Source organism: Strigops habroptila, chromosome Z, assembly GCF_004027225.2.
Source record: "Strigops habroptila isolate Jane chromosome Z, bStrHab1.2.pri, whole genome shotgun sequence".
In the NCBI taxonomy this organism is placed as follows: Eukaryota; Metazoa; Chordata; class Aves; order Psittaciformes; family Psittacidae; genus Strigops; species Strigops habroptila.
Window position 1 is genome coordinate 6,291,411 of NC_044302.2, and position 24,137 is coordinate 6,315,547.

Consider the following 24,137-nt stretch of genomic DNA (forward strand, 5'->3'; position numbering starts at 1 on the left):
TTTTTGTGGCACGGAGCATAATTTCAAGTTTCTAGGAGCTTTTTATTCATAGGAAGAAAAAAATGGTTAAGATTTGAGGGCCCCAGTATAAATAAAAACAGATTGTATTTATGCGATTAGGATTTAATATTTTTAGGCAATATTTGTGAATTTGGTGACATTCGTAATTTAGGAGGAGTGCAGTGCAGAAACGCTAAATCTACTGTGTGATTTGGACAAATCACTTAATCATTCTGATTCATGGCATCCAGTGCTAATGAGAAGAATCTCTTACGCTAAACTTATCACACATGCAAGCTTTGTTTTGGCAATCAGGACTGTGCCAGGGAAGTGCAAATACCCAAAGATTATAGGCAATGGTGACGGGTGTAGCAATAAGGATGAACTTGGTAATTATGTACCTTCAAGAGAGAGGAGAAACTTGTTTTGACTTGCAAATGGAATAAACCTGTCATAGCTGTGATAGGAGTCACCCAGCCTAGGGAGAACTAGGGGGTTTTTTTCAGGTCTCTTTAATAAACTGGTGCAGTGGGAGAGTGGGGGAAGAATCTGTGAGAAGCTCTGCTGAGAACACACTGGCTTGGTCCTCCAGATTCCCCGATCTGTTCTGCTCTCAACCATGTGTCATTCCAGGTCCAAGCAAGACTTCCCTGTCTGGCAGCCTCCTACGTTCACAGGGGCCTTGCAAAGTCAGACCAAATACAAACCCTAAGCATAGCTTGTGGGACTGGGGCCTTACCTTGCAGTCTTAATGCTGCTTGTACCTCAGGATGAACCCCAAGAGCAGCACTGGCATGGCATGTTGTAAACAGGGTGTTGGTTCACAGGGGTATAGCTGCCTGCGGCTGTGACGATGTCTATTTATTTCCTCTATGGAACTATGTTCTAGTGTTCTCTGACTCAGACTAACTGTCATTTCCAAATGATTACCTGCAATCACAAAAAAAGACAGGACACTTCTCTATCCATTTAACCACAAACCCAAGTACATCCACGGAAGTAAACATCCCAGAGAAATACTGTAGAAAGATGTTCTCTTGCAATACTGCCAATGACTGAAAGAGTGGAAACAGAGAGGATGTCTAGTTAAAATTCACTTCTACAGGTGCAAAACAATTTGGAATAATATTATATATATTTAAAACTCAAGAATAAAGTAGGCAACAGCTATGCTACCCCTAAATTATCCTTGGCATCTATTTATTTATTTATCTGTTTAGGCAAGAGAAAGTTCACTTTTAGGACCTTTAGGACAACGCATTTGTACAATGAAGTGCAAATCCAAGGAGCATCTGTCATCTCAGAACCGGGTCTGAAGTTTGTGACATTTTAATTATATCAGCTTCAAGGAACAGGTTAGGCTAAGGAAAAAAAAGGAGCTCCAGAAAGCTGGAGTGAGCAGTCAATAACAGGTAGCAAGAAATTATTAGATTTTGGCTTATGTCAGTCGCCAGGTTAATACCTGGAGAACATAAAATGTCATTCAGCATGGAGGAAAAAAGTCAGGGTATGCTGTACACATTGAACTGAGTAGTGGTGCATTGGTTCTGATGCTGACACTACATCTCTGAATGCAGAGAAACGGAATGGGCCTGTGTTCCCTAAGATTCCAACTCAGGAAAATACTACAACGGCATAATGTTATTCCTGTACCACATAGTGAGTCCCGCCTGTTTCTCTAGGCAGGGACTGTTTAACCTCAGCCACTGCCCCACACCTGAGGGGTTTGTTTCAGACTGTTCTTCCTCAGCCCTTTCCTGGACTCATTTCTTAACTCGTGGGTTTCACAACCACCCAGCTGCAAACCAGTTTTGTTTTCATTTTAGCTTGCACAACCTTCCTGTTCCCTTTAAACAAGCACAGGTACTGGGGGGATGTTCACTTTTCCAGCTTCCACTGAAATATTCGTAGTAAGATGGAAAATTCCAGGAGCAGTCACAAAAACGAGAAAGCTGGAATACTGCACATCAAAGGGACGCAGCATTTGCTAACTCCTTCGTTTTATGTGCGTGTGATTCACAAACTGCTTCATGAAAATGGAAAAACGAGTGAGGAATCAGTCAGGTCCTGACAAAAAATAAACTAATAGCAACAACCTAATTTCCATGAAAACGGGCAGGTCTCCAAAGCATCTGCCAAGAGCAGACAACATGGTGCTTGCAGCTTCCCTTTGTTTGCTCTTCAAAGCAGGTAGAGCCGGGAATGTTCTTGTGCCTCATGGCAAGCTCTAAGATGCGGTACATGACTTTCAGATGAGGGAATTTCATGTTTCTCCCTGAATATTTTACACTATGACAGCAAGGAGAACAGCACGGATGCAGCTGAAATGAGAAGGAGATGAACTGAAAGGCTGAAAATGCATTCTTCAGCATTACTCTGTAGTACGGGGAACCGAGAGGGCAATTAAGACCAACATAAAAGAAGATTTAATTGCAAATCAGCAAAACTTGCTGAAGAACAGATAGCAAGAAGCAAAGAATCACCCCATCTGATGCCCTTCGCAGAGGAGAGCATCATCCTCAGCTCCATGGCCAGCTGATGGGAAGAGATAGGCCCTTCCCAAGGAGACATTCAGATCTCATGGGCCCTCTCCAAGGAGATATTCAGATCTCATGGGCCTTTTCCAACGAGACATTCCAATCTCAGACCCAACAGTCCTTGGTGAAGCATCTCCTTCTCCCCACTGCTGAGTGAGCCACTTCAGGCACGAGCATCTCAAGGAGAAGAGATCCAGGACAAGCCCAAGGAAAGCACAGCACAGCTCTCCCCATCCCTGCAAGGTCACCACATCCAATGACGCAAGGAAAACCAAGGTGAACTGCAAGCAGGCATTGATGGGAGGCCACGGGGCCATACCTAACCCATTGCTTCATCACGTGTGCGCTGTGCAGTTGTTTCAGTGTATGGGCCGCAGCTCTTACATCTGAGACTGCAATAATAAAGAGGATGAGTGGGAGCATTAAGGACTCAATCATCCTGGGAGAAGGGGGCACTGGGGAAGGGCATGGAGAGGGGGAAGAGGGAGGTCTTGCAGCTGATGAGGACACAGGCAGGAGGAGAGGCTGGACTGGGCTTGAGGAGGTGGGCAGCAGCGCTCGCAGGAGGCACCACGGTAACACCGTGTCTCTTTGCTCAGGCAGCTTCGAGCATTTCAAAGCACTTCTGTTGTTTGTGGCTCCTGCCACTGACTGAAACAGGCGAGCGGGTGCTTATGGGGTCAGCAAAACCCCTCCTGCGCAGGGCCCTGAAAGGCATCCTTGCTGTCTCTCCTGCAAGCAAATTGCAATGTGTCTCCTTTAAAGGCTTTTCTATTCCTAAGGCAGGATTAAGGCACAGGAGAGCAGCAATAGGCCGTGCTGAATGTCAGGGCCATGATGCCCGCAAGGTGAACCCTGCACTCACCATGTCCCTGGGGTGGCAGAGCTCATACAGGCACCAGGCACAGCAAGGGATGGATGGATCCAGCCCCTTCCTGAGCAAAGCATCCAAGCCAAAAAGCAGCCCACAATGGTAAGGACCTGATGTACTGCAGAGGCAGAGGGTGGGGTACTGCAAGGGGAATCTGCTTTCCTCTTCAAGACAGAAAATATGAAAGTTGCCCTTAAGAACGAAAAGCTTGTGGGCAGGCTGTTAGTGTATTTAAAAAAGCAAACCATGCTGATTTCAAAGCCCTCTTTCCAGAGGTCTTTCCTGAACGTACATCACATGCAATGGAAAAACACGGCACGCCTGGCATTTAGTATTTTTCACCTGTGACCCAGGATTGATGTCTATTTAACTCCCTGATTTTAATCCAACAACATGTCTCAGCAAGAAAAAAATCCCTGTCAAGAGTTTGGAAAGGAGTTGGAAAGAAACTAAAGTCACGCTCAACACTTCCCCTTCCCTGGAGAGATAGGAGCGCTGCTTGCCCTTTCCTGGCGATAAGCATATCCTGGTGGTTAAAAATACCTTTAGCTCTTACCGTAAATTCTCCATTAGCCAACTCCTTCGGCCCAGCCCACAGTGTCGGGGTTCACAATCCCTTAGAGGCCACACGTGACACAGCTTGGCCTGTGGCGCATCCAGATGCACTGGAGAAAAGGCAGGAATAATGTCACTGATGCTGCTGCCATCGCCTGGAGCAACAGAATCTGGTGAGTGGCAACAACTCAACTCACACTTTTCACAGGGCTCCGTATTACCTTTTGACTCTGTCTTCACAGCAGCTTCCAGACAGAAAGCAAAGGGTTGCATTGAATTCTGAACAGCGATTAATTCTTCTGTTAATCTTATGTCTGCAGTGATTTAAGGGCTGACTCAGCAACACAGAGCTTAGCAAACAGCGGGGCTTGCTGCTGGATTTGAGACTCTGGAGGCCAGGAGCCAGTTACCTGCTCTGCAAAGCGTCTCATCCTTCTCACATCACCCGGGAAACTCAGCCTGGGGAAAGCCTGCTCCGAGACCTCAGCTCTGCAGAGGGGACAGATGCCACCTCTTACCATGGAGGCACCAGCCCTGGAAAGAACCTGGCTCAGCAGAGCTGGGGCTGCTCCCACATCCCAACACCACCACAGCAGCTGCATCATCGCTCCTCACCCATTCCTGTTAGGACAAAGCTGGTGAGATGCTCTTCTCACAGGTTGGGATACAAGCTCATGGACAACAGTGATTCCCTGTGGCACAGACATCCCAAGCCCTGCTGTGTAAATGCAGCACGCAGATGCCTTGTTTGGCACATCACTGTGTGTTTGGGATGGCACAGAGAGGCCTTGCTCCAGGGCATTGAGAGCCTTGGCTGAAATCCTGTTCAAGGAACCATTCCTGGATTTCTTCTGCAATGCTTTAGAAGAAAATTGAGGGGGGTAAAAAGAGGAAGAAATGGAAACTTCAACTTTTATCTCCTCTGTGCTTAAAAGGTAAAGGAAACCAGACAGCAGCCCTCTTCCCTTTCTGTTAGGATTCCAGGCTGGGGAATAAAGATAAATCCCAAGTTCACCCTCCCGTCTTTGTTTCCAGGACTCAGTAAGACAGGGGAGATACGGCAGAGCCCATCTACGCAGCCATAACCATGGGAACACCAGCAACAAGGGTAAATCAACATGAGATTCCCTATCATCAGCCCATATTTACACTGGAGGCCTCGGGCTCTCTGCACCAAAGTGGCTGGTGGTTCAGGACCTGTGTTTTGCTTGGTATGGCTGTTGAGCTAAGCAGGAAAAGGTTTTTATTGAGCAAATATTCACCTTTCTGTCTGAACACCCATCATCTCTGTTAAAACACATGTTTAGAGCACCCAGTCTTGCACTCTGCTGTGGCACTGCCTTCCCACTCCACTGCCCTTGCACAAGCTACCTCGAACCTCAGCTTTGCCTTGACCCTACCTCACATCTGGCCTTGCTTCAATATCCTTTCATTTAATAGAAGGTATTCAGAGCTCTGGGTGAAATAATGTAATTTCCTGAAGACCAGAAGCACAGGACTGCTGCAGCGCCAGTTCATCGCAGCCACTGCACTCCCACCTCTTGCCAGACGACAGTGTCCCTCCTATTAATAGTCTGGTTCTTGTGTCTTGGCAGAGGCAGCAGCAGCAGAAGCAGTGGCTGGTGCCTCAGTAAAGGGAGAAGGGCAGCATGAAGGAAGCAGATTGTTTAATCTGGGTTGCAGCTGCTTGGCATCCTAAGCAAGCCCAGAGCTCTGAACTTAGAGAGGCTGTGTATGCATGCTGTGGTGCAACTGAGGGTTGCCATGGACCAGGGCAGCCCCGTAAGGAGCTGTTTGTACCCTGCCCTGGGAGCGCTTGTGCTTCACATCTTTTTCTCCTCTGCTTTTAAAGGTGATGTTGAAGCAGCAGTACTTGTGAAGAGGGCGTGTGAAGGTGACGCAGGGGAGAACAGAGACACAGACAACTGCGAGGGCAAGCAAAAGCTCCTTCCCATTCCCATTTCGCATGGAATGGCCACCAAACACCCATGGCTCTACAGCCATAACATTTACTGCCTGGACAGAGCCAGAGAGGGACCGTTCCCGCCTCCCCTGATTTCCTTAGCCTTTCCTCCTCTATTTATTTCCTTTGGGTTTTCCCCTTTGATTAAACTTCTGGCATGTAGAAATGTTTAATAATAAAACAGATAACTCATGGGAGATGATATTTATAAAATCTACTGCTTTCCTTTTTTCTTCCTCTTCATTTTTCATAAGACCTTGAGAGAAAATCTTGAAGCACATCCTTCCTTCCCTTTGAAATTAGAAAGAAAAAGCGTAAGGAGCAGTCAACAAGTTTTTCAAACCATCGATGTTTTATTTGGTTAGTTTATTAAACACCTTTTAAGACAATTAATTTTGGTCTGTACCCTTCTATAAAATAATTCAAGTTCTGAACAAACCTCCAATACATAAAGCAAAGTTACTTTTACCATACGCAAATTTCAGATCAAAATACAACACTCTGATTTCTTACATTTATAAAACCCGGTCAAATACAAACGACATTAAAAAAGATAAAACACTTTCACTGATCCTTGGTACAATATTACAGCACAATTTGCACAGTGGCAACTAAGTCCCCAAAGCACAAGTCAAATACTTTAGAAAGGGAACCTCCCTTTTGTCACCCAACATTATACTGAACACGTAAACGAAGCGAGTGCTACTTAATCCAGGAAAATTCTCGTCTCCCTGTTCGTCTCGTGAGCCACAAAGCAATGCTGCAAGGGAGGTTACTGGTAAGTAACCACACAGCTTCCCTGCTCTGCTCTTACAAATGTTACGTGCATGAACTACTCCATGAAAGTAAATGGATGGAGGTGGACCAGACTCTGCACTGGGCAATTTATGGCGACCAAAGTAAACCAAGGAACGTGTATTTTCCTAAAATCACATCATGTAACTATTGGGAAAAAAAAAAAGAAAATCCATACCAAATTATCTGTGGGTACAACTGCAGTAACTGCCTTTTTCTGCACTTTCAGGACATCTAATATAGACTCAGAGTGTTTTCAATTGTTGAGAGTTTGTTCCATTGCAAAACTCAATGTTCCAGCAGTAGGTCAAAGTGCCATTGAAACTGCACATTTTTTCTTCCATTATGAGAACCCACGGTAGCATGCAATGTTCATTTGCTGCTGCTCCTAAAGCTTGCACTTGCACTAACCTATGAAAGAGGCGGGATCCCTTATGAAACAGAGACAGGAACAAAAATACAGACATAAAAACTATAAAATGGAGGTGTCAGTTGACAAACGTTCCGGGGAAGCCTTACAATAAATAACACCTCGAGAAGAGAAGGTAAAACCAGAGCAATAACAGAAGGGTCTGATGCATCCAACTCGGGTTATACTTTGCATAGGCAGTCAGGGCAATTGCACTGCAGGGCAACTGAAGGGTACTTTTACCTGCAGTTCTGAAAACCTCTTCGTTGTTTCCACACACACCCCCCCCGCCCCAAACCACTTATTTTACTTACAATTTAATTGTAAGTTCAGTTCCTTTAGTCTCAGCCAATGCAAAAATGTGCATGTAATTAAAAGGAAAGATACACTATTTTTCTTTCTTCTCCCTCCTCTAAACTTATGTCATATCCACTGGGATATGACACTTTCCAAAACCTTTCATATCTGTTAACATTAGTATTATCCCAACAGAATACAGAAGGAGAATTACACTGAACAAATAGTACATTTAAATAATGCTCGAGTGTAAACAATGCAGGATGGAAACAGCTTAAAAAATCCCAGCAAAAACTTAATTTCCTAATTTAGTCTTTTAAGTGCAATTAAAACACTGCCCTTCTCCCAAAAGATCTCTCCATAATTAAGCTACACTACTAGGCTTATTCCCTTAAAGCTACATACCCATGCTATAACTCATTATATTGACTTAATGCAAATATCTGTGGGGGAAAATTAATTTACAGGGTTAATTAAAATCTTTGTAGTATTCAAAAGGAATGGTAGTAAAGGGATCAACCATGGAAAATGTGGTAATACACATTTTTAAAAAATATTTCCAATAATTCTAACACAAAACACAAGTATATTTTGAAAAATGCATAGAAACCCTGTCAATACAAAAATCCCCACTAGAATTACACAACTAAGCAATTTTAATCTAAATATTTTATGTGCTTTTCCTATAAAGGCCACTTTGACATACAAATACAAAAGAACTTACATTCCCCCCCCCCCCCAAATAAATTATTTGTTCCTCAATTAGAAATACTGAATATGGAAACCTAACAACCCCCTCGCATGCCAGCTGCTGATCCGCAGTGGCTACTTCCTAAGAAAATCTCCAAATCTCCAAATAGTTTCAATTACCAAAAGAAAGGAGAAACGGCTTCAGACTTTGTTCTGCCTAGCACTAGGGAAAACCTGGGATGGGGAATGGAATAGGGTGAACCCCTCGCACTGCATGTGCTGGGGTGGGAATGAACACACAGACAACTGCAGAGATTTTCTGTGTGTCTCCCATGTTGTGCATGCACTGAAATCCCCTTTTGAAGTGAAGAGAAGCAAATCAAGCTTAACCTGAATTAAAGAAGACCAAATAATGAATGGTGGTAGGAGGGAAAAAGCAGTGTGAGGTACAACGTGGGTTAAGTAAATGACAAATATAGGTAAACTACTCAGAAGAATGCATGTAAAGGTGAGAAGAGGTGACCAACTGGTAGGGAAGAGCTATTCACTGGATGTAGAACTAGGGCAAAACAGTGTACCCGTTTCGTTAGTACTTAACAGGGGGAAGAACATGAACACAAAGAACAAACTTAACTGCATAAATGAAGCAATGGGAGAACAAAGAACCTTTACCAGCAGTGCTGACCACACGGCCATTTATCCCCAAATTGCTACGGAAGCAGCAAAATCAAATTCGCATACAAGCGGTGGAAATGAAAACTCGGTTGGGGTGGATCGCAGACCAAGTCACAGGTATTCTTTACTGTAAGCACCACACCCGTGCCTGAACAAGACAGGAGCACAAAAGCAAGACCTACAGCTACCTGGAGGGGCACAGCAAACCCGGAATGCCTGACATGCTCTACAGCAGAGACGCAAACCCACAAAGTGGCCCCTAACTCGCTCCAGAAGGTAACCCACACTGGTGGGTTTGCAAGACGAGCTCCAATTGACAACAATACAAGAGTGACAGGAGGGATACACTTTGACAGCACATCGTTCAGAGTCAAAACAGCTATAAACTGAGGGGTGAGGCAGGGAGAAGTAGGGAAATCACTGAACAAGAGTTATTTGGATTCAAGACTCTTGGGCAACCATTGTGTATAAGTTCTCCCAACCTTGGACAAAGGACTGGCTTTGGAAGGACACAAGAGCTGTGCAACTTCTGTATCACAAGGAATTCAGCTCTTTGTTGTGCTATATTGCATAGTTTGATTGAGGCCAAAGAGCATTTACGTCTTATTTTTCCTTGGTTTTAACAGAAATAACCCAGCATACTCAGGTCTGAGGATTCCAAAGCCTGACCCCAAGCGATTCATGGATTCATTTCTAAAGCAGCTCAGGAAGATTTTGGGGTGGGCACACAAACGAATAAAAGCAAAAACTCCATTCCCACAAAAAGCACAAAGACCCACAGGAAACGTAGCCCATAAAAAGCCTGTAACAGTAAACACATCTGTAATACAGAAGTCCAAGCACGACACCTGGATGATGGGAATAAACCTTGCTGCTGAGCTGCACGCCAGCAGTGGTAAACAAGACCAGGTGAGTGTTTCTACCACAACACACTGATGTATTTTTCTGTAGAAAAGCCAGCAATATATTCTGACAATATCCTGGTACTTAACAAGATCTCAGATTTGACAGTCCGCTGAACCTTTACGAGAGCAGCACCAATGTGGCATTACGTTCCAACACCCTACTATTACTCGGTTCATTGAATACAGATATCAGTTGGATTAACCAATGTAGTCGTTATTTCATTCTCTTACTCTAAAAAAGCACATTTTTACAGTGCAAAGTCAAACTAAATGTACTAGTCACCATTCATATATGTTTCAATCCTTTAGCCCAATCCTACAAGATTCATGGTACCCAACAAAGATGGTTTACAGAGGGAAAACTCCAAAGGTAGAGCATGTAACATGAAGTTCTGCCTTTGCCTTTTGAAGGCAAACTTAAAACAGTCTCAGTTTGTCAGGTTCCCACTTCAAATTATTCAGCAGTTAGCCGACAAACTGGGAAGAGGTCATACATTTATGTTTTCTCAAAAAATCCCCTAAAAAGTGGAGGGGAAAACCAGGGGAGCTGGCCAGGAGCTCACCAGTTATTTAGGCCCACAGTTGCTGTTCCACCCTGCAGAAACAGTTCCAGAGCCTCCAATATTTTCAGATTTCAATAGAACAAATGCAAAGTATTAGATCTCCTGTAACAGACCAAAAACCTTTATGTCTTATGCTCATGTAAAAGACAGGGCAGATTCATCCCTACCCATCCTGCCAGGGCGCAGCTGCAAGGCTCAGACTCTGTGCACAGCCTGACAATGAATGGAGCTGCTCTTCAGCCTTCCCTAAAACAAGAGGATCGAGGATTTCGGGGTCCCTCATTTACTGGCTGTTTTTCAAAGCGTGCTGCAGGTAATGCAGATACTCCTCATGAAGGCCACCAGCCCAAGGTTCCTAGATGACAGTTTAGGTGAGTTAGGATGGTCCAAAGAACAGCACCCAACACGTCCCAGAATCCTAGAATGGTTTGGGTTGGAAGGGATATTAAAGATCATCTAGTTCCAACCCCCAGACTACAGACTCACCAAATGCATGGAGTTGCTTCTGATATGGTTCAGCCGTCACATGCAGGGGTACCCAGTCAGGAGAGCTGGGGTGGTGGCACTCACCAGTGAACCCAGTTCAATCTATAGCTGTGTATCCATAGTTCACTCAGGAAACTGGTGACCTCCCTCCACTCAGCACCTCTGCGAGAACCACAGGGCAGTCTGCGGCCTTTTCAAAAGGCTGAAGGGCTCTTAGATTAACAACACCGAGAAATACTAACCCGGGACTGCGAGGCCTAGGAAGAGGCAGCAACCTGATGTCTGGAGATGGCACAAGTTCAAACGTCAACCCCCTGCTCCTTCCTGCTGCTTCAGACAGAGCAGGAGTATGATTTTTTGTCCTCCACTCTAGCAGTGTTTAATCACCAAATCCATAAACCGAACTGATGATATGGATTAAGCAAAAATACAGTGCAATAAGGATGACAACAGAGTTGCTACTCGGGACTGAGATTCAGCTCTCTACTCCACGGCTGCACCCACAAGAGCCTTCTCCTCAGCCCTACCAAGCTGATCCCACTCCAGTGATGGCAGCAGTCGGTACCATCCCTCCTCCTGCCTCCCAGCCATCGGCAGCAGGGGGGCAGCTGAACAGACCTTGCCAGCCAGATGCATCCAGAACAGGCTCAACAGAGGCACAACCTTGAGCCTGAGACACAACCCACACCTGGCCCCCCGCAGACTGATGGAAACAGCCACATGGGTCACAGTGTCCCAGGCAGGCAGAAAACAGCACACCGCCAGGACCTTGAGAGCAACACCATGAAGATTGATATTTACAGAAGAGACACTGTGATCCCAACAGAAGGCTCTGGAATTAGCAGGTAATTGGTACAGAGCCTTGAATAGCTCTTTGTTTTATCCCTACTGTTTGTGCATTGGCCAGTGAGATGATTGCTATGCTTAAGTCAAAGTTAACATGAGCTGCTACTTACAAGTTTTACAGGACAATGTTACCCGTAGAGCATTTGGGTTTGCTTTTACAAAGAAAGAGAAAAAGGCAACATTTTCCCATTACGTTTTGTATTAAGGCTTTTGATAGTTCAGAAGCTGTCCTTATGAAAAGGGATGTTTTTTTAAGAAAAGACTGAATACTCCAAAAAGGAAAGACCTACCCAGAGAACAGACACGAGCTGATTATCACCCTACCTTAAAGTCAAGCACAGTGTAAGGAATTCAAAAATATGTCAAAATAGCACCTTTAGAAGCAGAAAACACACTTTTTGTTTTTTAATTCTTCAAGCTAAGCAAAACCCTGCACACCTGAAGATCTCAAACAAACAGGCAAGCACATAACGACAGGTACAGAAGGTGGGTATTTATTTAGACAGTTTCTCTTTGTAGGTGAGTAAATAGGAAAGTTTATGGAAAAAAAATCCAAATTAGACATTACAGAAAAATCAGTGAATGAGATAATGGATCGAGTTCACAGGCAAAATAGTGCAGAGTAGAGGCAGAGAGAAAACTATTGATCTGTGCTCAAAAAATAGAGCAAACAAGATCTGTGCTCAAAAAATAGAGCAGAGACTTCTATTTTTTAAACAGATTTTTTTCCCTCTTTACAAGTTGCCAGGACAGTCTTTCAATTACTTCTCTCATTTACAAGTATAATAGTTACTTTCAAGTAATTTAATTTTTTATTTACTTTTTACAGCAGCTGCAGGTCAACCTTGGTCTTTTTGTACAGACAATGAAATTAAAGCAAACTGTCCTTGGACAATGGCATCATTCTGCCCCGCTTCTGGTGTGCTTTTAGCTTTTTGTTGAAGGACAATATGCAATTTGAAACAAAACAAAACAAAACAAAAGATTTGACAAAGTGCAAAGGAAAACAAATGAGGTAGGTGGGAATAAGGGCTTTTTTCCCAAGGAGAAGGTGGCAGACTTCCAGCCACAAGTAACACTCATGCAGGGGAGTGGGCTACACATGTTCTACCTACAGGATTGCTTACAGATGTTCAGGTGATCTCTGTCCTGCTGGCATTAGTTTTACCAGCCTACTGAAAACTCATTTAATCATTTCATCATCTCCCCACATACACTGAGTGGAGTTAAGGGATGCAGAGATGTGCAAAAAGCCAACGCACAGAGAGATCAGGGGTGTGTGGATGCCCCCCAAACCCTAGCAGCTCTTCCCAGGGATTGTTAGCAAAAGCAATGCACTCAAATATACATTCGGGGCAAGAGTGAAGGCAAAATCTTGTTAATAAAAGTGAAGGACAAAACATCTGACACCAGCAAGCGGTGTTATCCATAGTGTCAGCAATCTGCATGTTTGGTCTGGACAAGGCTTTGGGGATCAATTCTCAGCCAACCACAGCCTCGAGTCCCAGCAACAACCCAGACATGTTCCATACACCAAGGGCAACAAAGGGCAGCAATGACATAAGCTCTGTGCGAAAACAAGGCTCTTGCCCCATTAGATGCACACAACAAGGCCATGTGCAGTAAAAGGAGAAGCTTGTTTTGCTGATACTTTCTACCCCCTGGACAGAACCAGAATACACCTTGCTGTCAACATCAACTAAACTAAGATACGACAGAATAGTCAACATACATTGCAAAATACAATCTCAGACCCTTAAACAGAAAAACATTTCAATTACAAGACGCAAATCATAAGGTTTTGGAAGTCAAGGAGAAAAAAAATGCTTAAAATTGACTTAGCAGCTGTTTCCTCAAGAAACACAAGCTACAACAGATTTTGGTTTCTCTACGCAATCTAGAAGAGTCCTTTGGACTGGTTTAAGACTAGTTCTGAAAGAGTTTGAAAGTGTTTCTTAAGAGGGTACTCCTTGGCTTCCCTTCAGAAAGAAACCTTAACAAGAGCTTTAAAGAATGCCAGCTCTGTTCAACTTGAGCACCTTGCCAGCTCCCCTGGTGTTCTGGTTTACTTACTCTAATAATTAAGCAGACTTTACTTTTTAAAGACCTAAAAAAAGCGAAGCAAGTGACAAGGATGACAAAGCTTTCCTGCTATCATGTGTAGTTTAATAAAACAGATGCTGCCGAGCCGAAGCTTTTAGCACGTGAGATCATTAAGGTGCGAATCTCAAGAACAGCAATGAGGTTTCTACAGCATACTGCCTACCACATACCACATGCTACAATATGAAATTTAGACTTTCCAAAATGGCTTTTGCTTTCATCAGGTGCAATAATGTTCCACAGTTTTTATTCTATTCTGAAATTAGCAGAGGTGGCAGCGTGCTAACAGAACACACAGGAATTATACTTGGGAAAGCAGCCCATTGTGCAGCCTGCTTACATGGTATCAGACTTTGACTGGGTTTAGAACTATTGATGAACATAAGCTGCCCTTGACAAAAGCAGGGGATGTCTTATGATTAATTGAGAAGAATGGGACACAGAAAGGCAAAGAAAACAAAAAATAAATCAAGGGCAGTATGTGGTTATTCAAAGCACCTGGTATTAAAACGAAATAAAATTACATTCTCATGTTTTATCAATAAAATTATGTTAATTACACAGAGGAGGTCTCTTTTTATCCTATTACTGTAACTAGATCCATGAGCTTTCACAAGGGCTCAGTATACTCTCATTTAATTATGAAAAGTCAAGGACGCAGGTAGGCAATAGCATTGAGCTTGTTCAGTTCTTGATATTCTGACAGATGTTCACTGTTAACATGAACCCCTGCAAAGAGGTTTAGCCTTTTACATTGAAAAGCTCCAATCTTCGGCTCACTTTTCAAGACATTTCAGTGGATTACTTCAAATAACCTTCAAATAACTCCTTTATGTATTTTAATTTCATGATTAAGAAGCAGCTACCTAGAATAAGTTGTTTTAAAAAATATCTTCAAGATTTTGTATCACCAACAAAGTTACAACATAATCACCTGTTGGTAGCAGTTTATAGTTTAATTCTCCTATCACCTTATTCCTTTTAGCAGGTGTTTTTACCTAGGTAGGCACTTTACATGGGTTTAGTCTATTCTAACAGCTTACCTGTTCATCAAAAATTTAGAGAATTGATTACTGGAGTATAACAGCAGTTGGATTTCAGAATCACACAGGACATGGCTGATCAGAGATGTTACCTTAAAGCCTGGCTGCAATCTTTCCTTCCTACATTAAGGAATTTCCCAGAAAACAAACCATCAAAACCAATAGGGAGGCAGATGCCCAGCCTGTCAGTAAACTTCAGAGCACAAGGCTGTGACCCCTACAGAAAAGGAGCACGGCTTACCCAAACCTCACTGGATTCACAGCCATGTCTCCAAGTCAGCCTTTACTGGCTCACCTTCCCAATCCTAAGTGACCGGACAGATCTCCCTTCTCTTTCCCAAGCAGCGTGCCACGGAAACACAGGCCCTGCTAACGCAGCTCTCAACTCCAACAGCAAACAAGGAAGAGCAACAGAAAATGGCAAATGTCAAAAGGCCACAGCACTGACGGCCACGACACCGGCCTGCACTTGATCCTTAATGGTGAAAGGAAATACTCCATGTGAAGATGGAAATAGTAGCTTTAACTGCAAAACAAACATATATATAATTACACTCAGCCCATCCACCTGAAGAAGCTGTTTAAGTACACCAAAGAGTTAAGACAACACAGACACCAAACCCTTGATGCTAACACTAGAGGCAGAAAGGATTCATATCCCAAATTAAATAGAAAACACTGGAAAACATTGCTGTGAGTGGCACCAAAACATACCTCAGTTACCATCGTCAGTATGCCTGTGTCCCTGGGTGTAGTCATGCTTCCCGAGACACTGCTTTCCTTCTGCAGATAAGATTAATGCAAGCAAATTGCATTTTATCTAAATATTTATAATTTTAAATACTAAAACCTGTTGTCAGCTGCCATTTATTATGTACTTGCACGGCACTAGTGCTCTAACAAAGAGCAAAGTGTCCATATGCATCACAGGGAGTGATGTCTCAAGGCAGCTGTGAAGAGTAACACAAACCTGCAGAACAGTCTTAGAAATAAAAGTAAAGATTTACAGTGTTTTAAATAACATTCATTTAAAAAAAACCAAACAAAACAGAACCACTGCTCTTTTTTTGGAACACAGTGAATTTTAAGCATCTCTGTATTTTAACCGAACAGTTGCATTGTTGTTATACACAGAGGAACCCAAAAGTTTGGCACTTGTAACATCTTGCATTTGTTATTGCATCCTACTCTTTGCATGGCATGTGTGTGTTACCAGAACCCACACATGCTGTACAGCCACGGGAGTTATGGAACCAACCAGGGAAACTGCACTTAAACCAGGGAACAACTCTCCCTAAACCCCTCACTTTTGTACTTGTGCATTTACCAAGTCATTCAGGCACAAGAAATATGGCAAAAAAAGAAATTAAGCTGCTTGGTGCTTTTAATGCAAGCCACGTGCTTCAGTAGCTTTGATGGAAACCCTCCTGTTTTCAGCAAGAACTCTGCTTCAGAAGGCAGGCTGTACAACATGCAAGGTATATGCAGTCAAAAGCAAAAGGGATAGAGCCTGCCCACAGTTACTAGTGAGGGCATTTTGTCAATTTGCCTTTGTTTGAGATTCACTGCTGTCCTTTTGTGTAATCTTGTATTAATTTGCCTTCAATTTAAAGATGAAGTACCCTCAAAGCTACAGAAAGTCACTTGACCAGGAGCAGCTAAGCTGATAGGTTCTAGTTATCATGGAAATGCTGTAAGGAATAGCTGATAAAATATACGAGAACAGGCAGACCTCGCTGTGGTATAACTAAACAGAAGACTCATCAGGATGCCTCTTTTTCAGGTTATCAAAACAGAAAGGATGAGAATTTGAAATCCAACACTGACTCTTCAGGAACACGAGCATCTCGCAAAGCCAGATAAGGACCAGAGACGAGGCCAGGCCTGTGCCTCCCTCAAAACCCAAGAGATTTACTTTCTGAGAGGAACAGCACTTTACTCCTTTGTGCCTGTAATCACTACTGCTGTGGAGAGCAGGACAAGACTACACACATAGAACATGAGAGGAGAACGCTGCTGTGTGCTTATGGTATTATCTCTTTTTTTCTCCCCACTTGCACTCTCAAACTTTGGATTTTACTCTTAAATTAGCAATTCCAGAAGTTTTCAAAAAATAACTCTGGCACACAGAAAAAGGAAGAGGAAACTTTTGGAGGAGTTAAGAGGTGGAGTGAGGATTGAGCCACTGCTACTCCCATCTTCCACAACCCCTACCCCATATTTGGTGATTTTCTGAATACAATCATAGAATCCTACAATGGTTTGGGTTGGAAGGGATCTTAAAGATCATCTAGTTCCAACCCCCAGACTGCAAACTCACAAAATTCATGGAGTTGCTTCCCATGTGGTTCAGTCATCACATGCAGGGGGTACGCGGCCACCAGGACAGCTGGGGTAGTGGCACGCACCAGTGAACCCAGTTCAATCTATAGCTGTCTGCAGGTTAAGCACGCTCAGGAAACTGGTGACATCCCTCCACACAGCACCTCTGGTATCAAAGTCTCCTTCCTCTACTGCAGTCAACTGTTTCTCTCCCAAGAAAAGCCAGGTCAGGTCCCCTCCTCTCGTACACCATCAGCTGTATAATCCAGCTCTCCCTGGGGAAAGGAGAGCCTTGGCTTCAAAGCCTTGCTCCAAACTGGGAGGCAGTGGAACCTAGTTAATTGCACATCTCAAGAAATGCATTCATCGGTGGGCTTGCAGATCAGAACCGGACAGACAGACACAAGTCAGACCCTGAAAGATGCCCACACTGGAGCATCTCCCGGGTCAGCCCCATGGACAGCACAGATGGGGGCTAATCCACACTCCCTTAAAGCAAGGCCGAGGAAGCCAACTGTGAGATCTCGGGAGTGCTTTAATCTTACACTTGAGCACACACCCAGAACTCCAGGACACAGTGTCTATAGAGACTTGATCCCTGGCCGCCAACGTACGTGCTTAAGGAATTAAGTTTGTACCTGTTTCAGGTGAAGAGGCTTAAACTTCTTGGTCAAATCTCACTGAGTGCATTTGCAACACACTCCAATTACCAGATTTGTTGTATTTATGTTAAAATTAAAAAGTAAGACTACCTATTGTTAATCCTACTCTAAGTGTAAACATTTCGCTCAATAACTTTAACTGCAAAACACTGCTAGAGCATATACAATTTGGATTTATTGTGTGCATTTATTACCTGGGGTTTCTGGATGCTGAATGCCCTCAAATGTACTGGGAAGCTACAGGGACTCAAGAGATAGCAGCCTGCAATATTCTGAATAACATTTTCAAACGTCTTCTAAGCCACTTAGAAAACAGCTCAAAAGTGAAATAGATACTTAGGAAACATTCATCACTTTTGAATATGGGATCTTGGCACTTTGTCTAAGAAAAAAAAAAAATTGAACAATGTAAGATTTTTTAAAAAAGGGAAGTTTTACAGATAAACTAACAGCACTTGATTTATTTCACAAGACAGCCAAGGATGGAAATAGTTCACATTTCTGTAGTAAAGCATTATATATAAATTTAAAATCTGAAGACATATATATATATACACATACACCAAGTTTACTGCAATGCATAAATATATAAACTTTCTAATATGCCAACTAATATAGGCCAGAAAATTGATGTATATAGTTCAAGTTTTGCAGCACTTCAGCATTGTAAAAAATAAAAAATTAAATAAATAATGGTCAAGGGTTTGGCTGCTGCCCTCTTTTTATCCCCCATTCCTTTGCTCAGAATCCCAGTAACTCCAACCACACACCAGCACTATGGAGGGACTGAGCAGAAGTAAGTTTAAGAATGTCTCTTCAAGGAATATTTAGTGAAATATAACTATTTTGTACTACTTTAGGATTGTATTTCAGCATATCTAAGATGATCCCATAAAGACGAAGGTTTACACTAGCACTGAGGGCAGAGATTGGCTTGTCTGAGGTCCACAGAGTTGCAGAGTGGAAAGTATTGTATGTAGTTATAATACTGGTTATACAAAGTCTCTTTTTCTGAAGGGCAGGAGGTCTTATTTCTATTTCCATCTCCCTCTTTTTATTCCTTTTAAATAAATACAGGTTATGCCCTACCCATCACAACAACAATGAAATCAAAAATTGAGGTAAAAGTGTTCTACCAGCTGATCTTGACTATGAGCAAAATTCAGTAAAATACCACTACTGATGTGAACAAGACTTACTAAGAAATACAACGCAAGACACTAAATTCTTCACTATAACGGCACCATAAACCCCAGCTTTCAAAGTCAGACAGCAGTTAACAAGACTACACCTTAGCACAGAAATCATTAGTAAACCAACTTTTGATCCCAATTTAAAGTCAGTGTAGAAATTTTTCTTAACTTTTAGTCCAAAAATCATGTTTTCTGCAAAACAAGTACAGGCTTGTCATATTTCATCTTTGTTCTAACAGAAATAAAATGCACTTTTTTATAATCCCCAGTCTTTAAACCATTCTTAGTTAGCAAGTGATCTGAAGTAAAAAGGAACACAACCTATTTTCTTTGATTTGTCAAGTTTTGTTGACTTTTAACCAAAAGCTGCAATCATTATTAACCACTGCAAACACTGTTTCCTTTTTACTTCAAGGAAACAGCCACCAAAGCCCACACAGGAACGCATGCCACCCACCTGTACACCAGTTCATCAGGCTATCCAAATGACAGCGTAGAAAAACACAGTTTACTTCTCTGTAGTACACTGTATCCATTTCAGATTAGTCCATTTTAAATATATTAAAAATATTTGTAGGAATGAAACCATTGCAAATGAATGAAAAAACCGTATGTACACACCTCCACCATTTTTAGGCACAGACCTTAACTTTTGAGAAAGGACTAGAAATCAAAGGTGCAACAACCAACATCTCCTATGGCATTACGGTCAAACCAGTATACCAGAGAGGTTGGTTATCATGTAGCTTCTGTGTATTACAGCTATCCAGTCCAAGATAGCACATTAAGTCTTATCAGTTCCCCTCACGGGAAACACACCTTAAATCTTATTTTACTCGACAATAAACTTTGCCAAAGGAATACCAGTTCCCACCTGTTTCAGACACAAAAAACCTCCTTCAATAACACAGTTTTAAACTTCCAAATGGCTACGACTGAAGGTGTTTCCTTAATCCCCTTTTAATTTTCCCCCCTCTCTTCTTTTTAATGTATACTTAAGTTATTTGCTCCCGAAACAAGAACTGAGACTCAAGCTTTTTAAGCATTTAAAACAAAAACAGTTACCATACCAAAGCACAGCATACAGTGTAAGTTTCAGCTGTAATTTCTCAGCTTTTCCTTTATATAGAGCTATATTATGGTGGACTGCGCAGAATTCTTCCAGTCTCCTCTCCTGTCAGCACACGGCTCACGGAGAAGGTACGCGGATGCGGAATAACCCCTGTTGAAGCTGCAGTCGAAAGAGCTTGCAGTTTGCGATCCGCAAAGCCGCGCAGCCGGTGCGGCGGAGGTCCGATGGGAACAGTGGTTTAGTGCGCTGCCAGGTTCCCGTGCTTCTCTTAAATTCTCTAACATAGTCATAATTTGTACCTAAAGTCACACATGCACACACAAAAAAAAGAGATAAAATGCTTAAAATATACTGTAGTTACCACCACATTTAACCTGTAATAATGCAAACACATGGACGAGAGCGTGCGCAGAAAGACACATCAGTTTCTGGATGCATGCTTAAAGTTGCTGTCAAAAGGAAACTACTATGACATTTTTTATCTACTTAAATCCACCACATTTGTAATTCTGCTCTTTAATATCTTGTAGAAAGCCATGTTACACACTCATATACCTATATATGGCCATGAAAGCAGGTTGTCTCTTAAGTATCTTTTACAATATGTGGCCAGATGTTGAAAGCTGAATACTGAATATGAATATGCTTGCTAATACACATTTATTTGGTTGGGATTTAGAGCCAAGAGTCACTATCGCATCCATATGAACCACTGGATCATGTTCCCAAAATGCAGAACCACCTGCTTAGCACTGCAAAGGTGGGAGAACACCTACAGGCACTAACATTTTTAATTATATTTATACACATGCATAACATACTCTCCGTCTTGATCTCTTCTGATCTTCAAACTGCTAAGCAACCAAATGCTTTAGTGCTGAATCAATTTCTGAAGAGCTCCAGTGTACAAAACCAGCCTGTATGTTTCTGTATGTCCAACATAATTAAGCACAGTAACTTATCAGAACACGGTCCCAGCCTTTTATTCTAACAAAATTCAGTCTCATTAGTGCCAAACAGACTGGAATAGTGCCAAGCCTGGAAAAAGATAAGCAACAGAAGGTTATTAGTTCTAATTCTGACCTGTATCAAGATCTCCAATCACATATATGCTGGCTCCGATGGGCACAGCTCCATACACGAAAGAAGAACTAGTTGGGATACATAGGTTCTGGTCATTTAGATAAATCCACCTGTAAAAATAATAATTTAAAAATTGTGATTTTTATTGAGCGCATTAAAAAATCTGGATTATTTTTGCAACTGTCATCAGTAAAAAGTACTTTTTCAAATATATTAGCAATAAAAGGAGGGCCAAGGAGAACCTCTATCCCCTACTGGATACTAGGCAAAACCTAGTGACTGAGGATGAGGGAAAGGCTGAGCTACTTAATGCTGCTTTTGCCTCAGTCTTTAATAGTCATACCAGCCATCCTCAAGGTACTCAGTCCCTGAGTTGGATGTCAGAAATGCGGAGCGGATTGAAGTCCCCATAATCCAGGAAGAAATGGTTAGAGACCTCCTGCTCCACTTAGATGTATACAAGCCTATGGAGCTGGACAGGTTACACCCAAGAGTGCTGTAGGAGCTGAAGAGGAGCTTGCTAAGCCACTCTCCATCATCTATCAGCAGCCCTGGTCTAGTGGGCAGGTCCCAGAGGACTGGAGGTTGGCCAATGTGATGCCTCTCTACAAAAAGAGCAGGAAGGAAGACCCCAAAAACTATGGTCCTGTCAGCCTGAGCTCAGTGCTGGGGAAGGTTATGGAGCAGATGATCCTCAGTAAGATCATAAAGCACCAGCGGGAAAACGGAGGGATCAGGCCCAGTCAGCACGGGTTCATGAAGGGCAGGTCCTGCCTGACCAACCTGATCTCCTTCTACGATAAGGTGACCCGCCTGGTTGATGAGGGAAAGGCTGTAGACATTGCCTATTTGTACTTAAGTAAAGCATTTGACACTGTGTCCCACAACGTTCTCCTGGACAAATTGGCTGCTCATGGCCTGGATAGGAGGATTCTTCGCTGGGTTGGAAACTGGCTGGATGGCTAAGCCCAAAGAGTGCTGGTAAAAGGCATCACATTGCAGACCAGCCACTAGTGGTGTCCCTCAGGGTTCGGTGTCAGGGCCAGTGTTGTTTAACATCTTCACTGATGATCTGGATGAGGGGATTGAGTGCACCCTCAGTAAATTTGCAGACAACACCAAACTGGGTGGGAGTGTTGATCAGCTGAAGGATATGGAGGCTCTGCAGAAGGACCTGGACAGGCTGGATCGATGGGCTGTGGCCAATGGTATGAGGTTTGACAAGGCAAAGTGCCGGGTCCTGCACTTGGGCCACAACAACCCCCTGCAATGCTCCAGACTTGGGGAAGAGCGGCTGGAAAGCTGCTCATGGAAAAGGATCTGGGGGCGCTGACTGATGGAGCTGAACATGAGCAGCTTGTGCCCAGGCAGCCAAGAAGGCCAACAGCATCCTGGCCTGTATCAGCACCAGCGTGGCAGCAGGGCCAGGGCAGTGAGTGTCCCCCTGCACTGGGCACTGGTGAGGCTGCACCTCGAATCCCGTGTTCAGTTCTGGGCCCCTCACTACAAGAGAGACATTGAGGTGCTGGAGCGGGGCCAGAGAAGGGCAGTGAAGCTGGTGAAGGGTCTGGAGCACAGGTCTGACAGGAACGGCTGAGGGACCTGGGGGGTTTTAGTCTGGAGGAAAGGAATGCTGAGGAGGGACCTTATCGCTCTCTACAGCTGTCTGAAAGGAGGCTGTAGTGAGGTGGGGGTCAGTCTCTTCTCCCAAATAACAAGTGATAGAACAAGAGGTAACAGCCTCAAGCTGTGCCAGGGGAGGTTTAGATTGGATATTAGGAATGATTTCTTCACAGAGAGGGTGCTCAGGCATTGGAATAGGCTGCCCAGGGCAGTGGTGGAATCACTGTCCCTTTTAAGTGTTCAAAACCAGTGTAGATGAGGCCCTCAGTGATAAGTTTTAGTGGTGGTCTTGGCAGTCCTGGGGGAATGGTCTATGATCTTTGACTCAAAAGTGGAGTGTACAAGTTCATTTGTTATGTAAAGACTGTCTAGTTCAGGACATCCTGGCATTTCCTAACCAGGAAAAGCAATTGGTATTGCTGTTTGTGAAGCTCAGAATACTTGGTCCTGAAGTTGCTTTATTTCAGAATCATTCCACTTATCTGTATAATCTACCCATAATGAATTTTTCTTGCAGCCACTCAGTATGACTTTCTGGAAGAAAACAGGCATATAAGGGAGCCTTTTCTACAACAATAGATGGAAGACTGGCAATTAAAACAGTAATGGATTTGGGGGAAAAAAAAGAAATGTCTATTACCTGGAATTGAAACAGACCTTCCAGATCACCTATCAGACTCTTTTCAAATCATTTTCTTGCTCCTACTGTGACCTTAGTGTTCACTGCAAGCATATTCTCATTTCAACACTGAAATCGGCCTGACCTTTCTATCAAGGGAAAAGCAATTTTCGATGTTGAAGCCTTTGGAGACCAAGTAAGTAGTTTCACCACCCAGTGGGACACTGGCTTGTAAAGATGTCCTGTTTATCTAGAGCTGTCAGCATCCCTTCTGTGGTTCTGAAACAATTTTGTACAAAATGCTGCTGCACTTTTGCAGGTGCTCTCACAGTTACTGTTTAGAGACCCTAAAGACATACAAATCACTGTTATTTTAGCATAGCAATGCTATTTAGCATTTTTAGTGACTGCTCCTAGATCTTTTATCAAATAATTTACAGATAACAGAAAAACTTGAAAAACTTTTGAAAAGCATCCCATATATTTTCATGGCCATACCTGGTTAATTTGAGAAAAATTAACATTAGGAAAAATCTTGACAGATACTGCTGACCTTCGAAAATTCTGCATTATCTTCACCTATGATTCCGAAGTAAACCTGTTCTCCAGCACTGAAGGATATGCTGCTACTTACTAATTATCTTGGGGAAAGAGATCAAATTTTAAAGGCCAAATGAAAGGCTCAGCTGTCCAGTACTGTCTGTGCTGTACACTCAAGGATTATGATTCTGTAGAAAGCAAGGGAACGTATTGTAGCAGTCACAGAGGAACTAACAGCAGCAGGCATGAGAAGCCCTCTACACCGGTTCAGAACCCCTGTTACAG

General features: G+C 43.1%; 1 protein-coding gene across 1 annotated transcript in view; it reads right to left on the bottom strand.

The window, feature by feature from the left end:
- Positions 1–6,255: 6,255 nt before the first annotated feature.
- Positions 6,256–24,137, bottom strand: part of GAN (gigaxonin) — a 45,654-nt gene continuing 27,772 nt past the window's right edge. The window contains exons 10-11 of the mRNA XM_030470178.1: positions 21,071–21,180; positions 6,256–20,286 (exon numbers count right to left, since the gene is read on the bottom strand). Coding sequence (XP_030326038.1) covers positions 20,105–20,286; positions 21,071–21,180 — 292 coding nt within the window. The 3' untranslated portion in view covers positions 6,256–20,104. The remainder of the gene's footprint in view (positions 20,287–21,070; positions 21,181–24,137) is intronic.